The sequence below is a fragment of the Salvelinus alpinus genome, chromosome 1 (genome assembly GCF_045679555.1).
Source record: "Salvelinus alpinus chromosome 1, SLU_Salpinus.1, whole genome shotgun sequence".
In the NCBI taxonomy this organism is placed as follows: Eukaryota; Metazoa; Chordata; class Actinopteri; order Salmoniformes; family Salmonidae; genus Salvelinus; species Salvelinus alpinus.
Genome location: NC_092086.1, coordinates 57209395 through 57212045, shown reverse-complemented (window position 1 = coordinate 57212045; position 2651 = coordinate 57209395). Strand labels below are relative to the sequence as shown.

Sequence of the window (2651 nt, the reverse complement as noted above, 5' to 3'; positions counted from 1 at the left end):
ACTTAATTGACATGGCACTATAACAAGATACGGTAGAGGACACACTCTGTGGTCAGAGGTAATGTCCTTTATTAACCTCATGTTAAACTTCTCCTATTGTTATGACCCTCAGTCACTAGTAGGTCTACAACTGTCAGTGATCAGCACTGGGTATTGAGATGCTCAGTAAGACAGAGCAAACATGAATAGACTGATACAACATCCATTACTACAGGTCAACAAATAGAAAAGAAAAACTTTAATGATATTTTTTATTCTTTTACAACATGCCTTGCCTCCAAAATACAGTAGTGTTGTCAACAAAAAACACCTCAATGATACAGCTGTGTTGCACTGCACCAGTTTAACACTCCCCTCCCTATAAATGCAAAGCCAGTAGGATCTATCAGAGAAGGCAGGAGTCCTGGACTGAGGCTGTAGCCTGGGGATGGACGTGGTTTAACTCTGGCCTCCCAGGGTGTGCTTGTCAAACAGGTACTCTGCTATCTTGTTGTTGACAGCATCCATCTTGGTGAGGTTGGTGATGTGGTCTCCCAGCTTCTTAATGGCCTCCACCTGCTCATTCAGGTAATGGGTCTCCAGGAAGTCACACAGCTAAAGAGGGAAAACACAGGTCAGACAAGAGAATGACTACAGACTATTGTAGATACAGTAACACAAGAGCCTGGTGGTAATGGCATAAGTGTAGATAATGTGTTTCCAGCTTTTTTTAACAAGGCAAGTCAATTTACATTCTTATTTACAATGACATCCTAACGTGGAACAGTGGGTTAACTGCCTTGCTCAGGGGCAGAACATTTTTACCTTGTCAGCTAGGGGATTCAATCCAGCAACCTTTGTTACTGGCCTAACGCTTTAACCACTAGGCAACCTGCCGCCCTTTATGCAAACGTATGCATTTGCTGCATTGCGTGTATAGTGTGCATCTGGACTATTGTGTGCTTGTGAAGCAGGTCACACAATCCTTTGTCATTAGTCAGAGCTACAACAACCTGATCATCTCCTGAGACAGTATCTGTCTTCTATGTGATACATACATGTGATGTGCGGTTCCTCAACTTACATGGGGGTCAACCTTGTCAGAGGCAATCTTGTGCAGGTCCAGCAGGGCCTGGTTCACATTCTTCTCCAGCTGTAGAGCACACTGCATGGCCTCCAGCCCATTGCCCCACTCATCACGTTCTGGCTTCTACACAGGACAGAGTGAACACAGGAGGGTTAGGGACTACTAGCAGATGTTACGGTTAGGATAAAGTGAGTCACACCTCACACTCAGTTCAGTGGTTAGAGGCAGTATGTTCAGGACTACGCCAGGTTCTATAGATCAACTAAACTCTGTAGACACTCTCCTCCATGAAGTAAAGACATTTATATCAGTCTACAATCTAAAATGGGGTTTTTGATGCTCAGGGGCTCACCTTGATGTCCTGGAGTAGAATGCGTCCACCTCTCTTGTTCTGGAAAGAGAGTAGCTTGTCGGCGTGCTCGCGCTCCTCGTCGCTGTTCTCCTTGAAGAAATGCGCGAAGCCAGACAGAGCCACATCGTCACGGGAGAAATAGAAAGCCTGGGTGGATAAACAAGACAGTGTGGTTAGAGAAGAAAAAAAACATGCCAAACATGACAGCATTATGTTCTTGTTGTGGCACCTAAACTTGATGACAAAAGCATGAATCAGTCTCGTCCTAGTCCGTAGTCTACTTGGTAACCTGACAATTAAACTGTCAATGAGTCTTTATGCGCTCTGTCCAAGGTAGGATAGATTCCCGGCTATATTTGGATGCTATATCTCCCTGAAAACTCTTAATAGCCTAGCCAAGTAAAACTCAAATATGTACTTCACGGAGTTGAGTTCATTGGCTATTAATTGTCTAGGACTACAGAAAAGTCAGGTGAAAAGTGGCATTTAGGCTCAGGCAAAATAACAGGTAGATCAACAAAACGGTCATCATAGTAGACTCCTTACCATTGACGTGTAGGTGTAGGAGGCAAACATCTCCATGTTGATCATCCGGTTGATTGCAGCTTCACAATCGTGGTGATAGTTCTGGCGGATCTGAGACTCCATTTTGGCAGATTTTCTTTTATATCAAAATGAACGGTACAAAATAGAGTTTCTTCGACTATTTTGCTAATATAGTTCAAGTAAGTGTTACGTTATCAATCCGGAATGTTCTATAATGCGGGATGAAGGCAGAGGAGTTCCGTTCAATCACTGTTGAAGCAAGAACTTCTTCATGCGTGTTCTCAGACTTGTGAACTGGAAGGAGCCTTGATCGCTCTATTTATTGTTCCCGAACGGAACGCGTCAGTGAAATCCACCCTCACAGAGCGAAGCCAATCACCTTTAGAATTTCAACATGAACTAGTTGGATCATTTGATGACGATCCCACTCCTCAGGAGTGAATGTAACATTGTGTGTTCTCATGAATTCTTGATAATCATATAGTTATCATTATTTAATAATTGTTTAATCCAAATAATGTTGTTGTCAAACCAGTCTTGGAAAAATAAAGACTTGTTTTTGTGTTTTATGTCTTTATTTTTCCAGATTGTATACTTATGTTCTTATGTCAGAAGATGTTGGAGTGAGTTAGAAGATTTTATCTTAAAAGAAACGACTATTAATGTTACTCTGAGAGACTATGAGAT

The 2651-nt window shown here is 42.3% G+C and overlaps 1 protein-coding gene across 1 annotated transcript; it reads right to left on the bottom strand.

Annotated features, from left to right (window-relative positions):
- Positions 1–237: 237 nt before the first annotated feature.
- On the bottom strand, positions 238–2373 carry LOC139542334 (ferritin, middle subunit-like). Its single transcript, XM_071347669.1, has 4 exons — positions 1965–2373; positions 1419–1565; positions 1064–1189; positions 238–594 (listed from the first exon to the last, which is right to left on the bottom strand). The coding sequence occupies exons 1-4, from the start codon at positions 2064–2066 to the stop codon at positions 439–441; spliced, it is 531 nt and encodes a 176-aa protein (XP_071203770.1). The 5' UTR covers positions 2067–2373; the 3' UTR covers positions 238–438.
- Between the last annotated feature and the right edge of the window lie 278 nt (positions 2374–2651).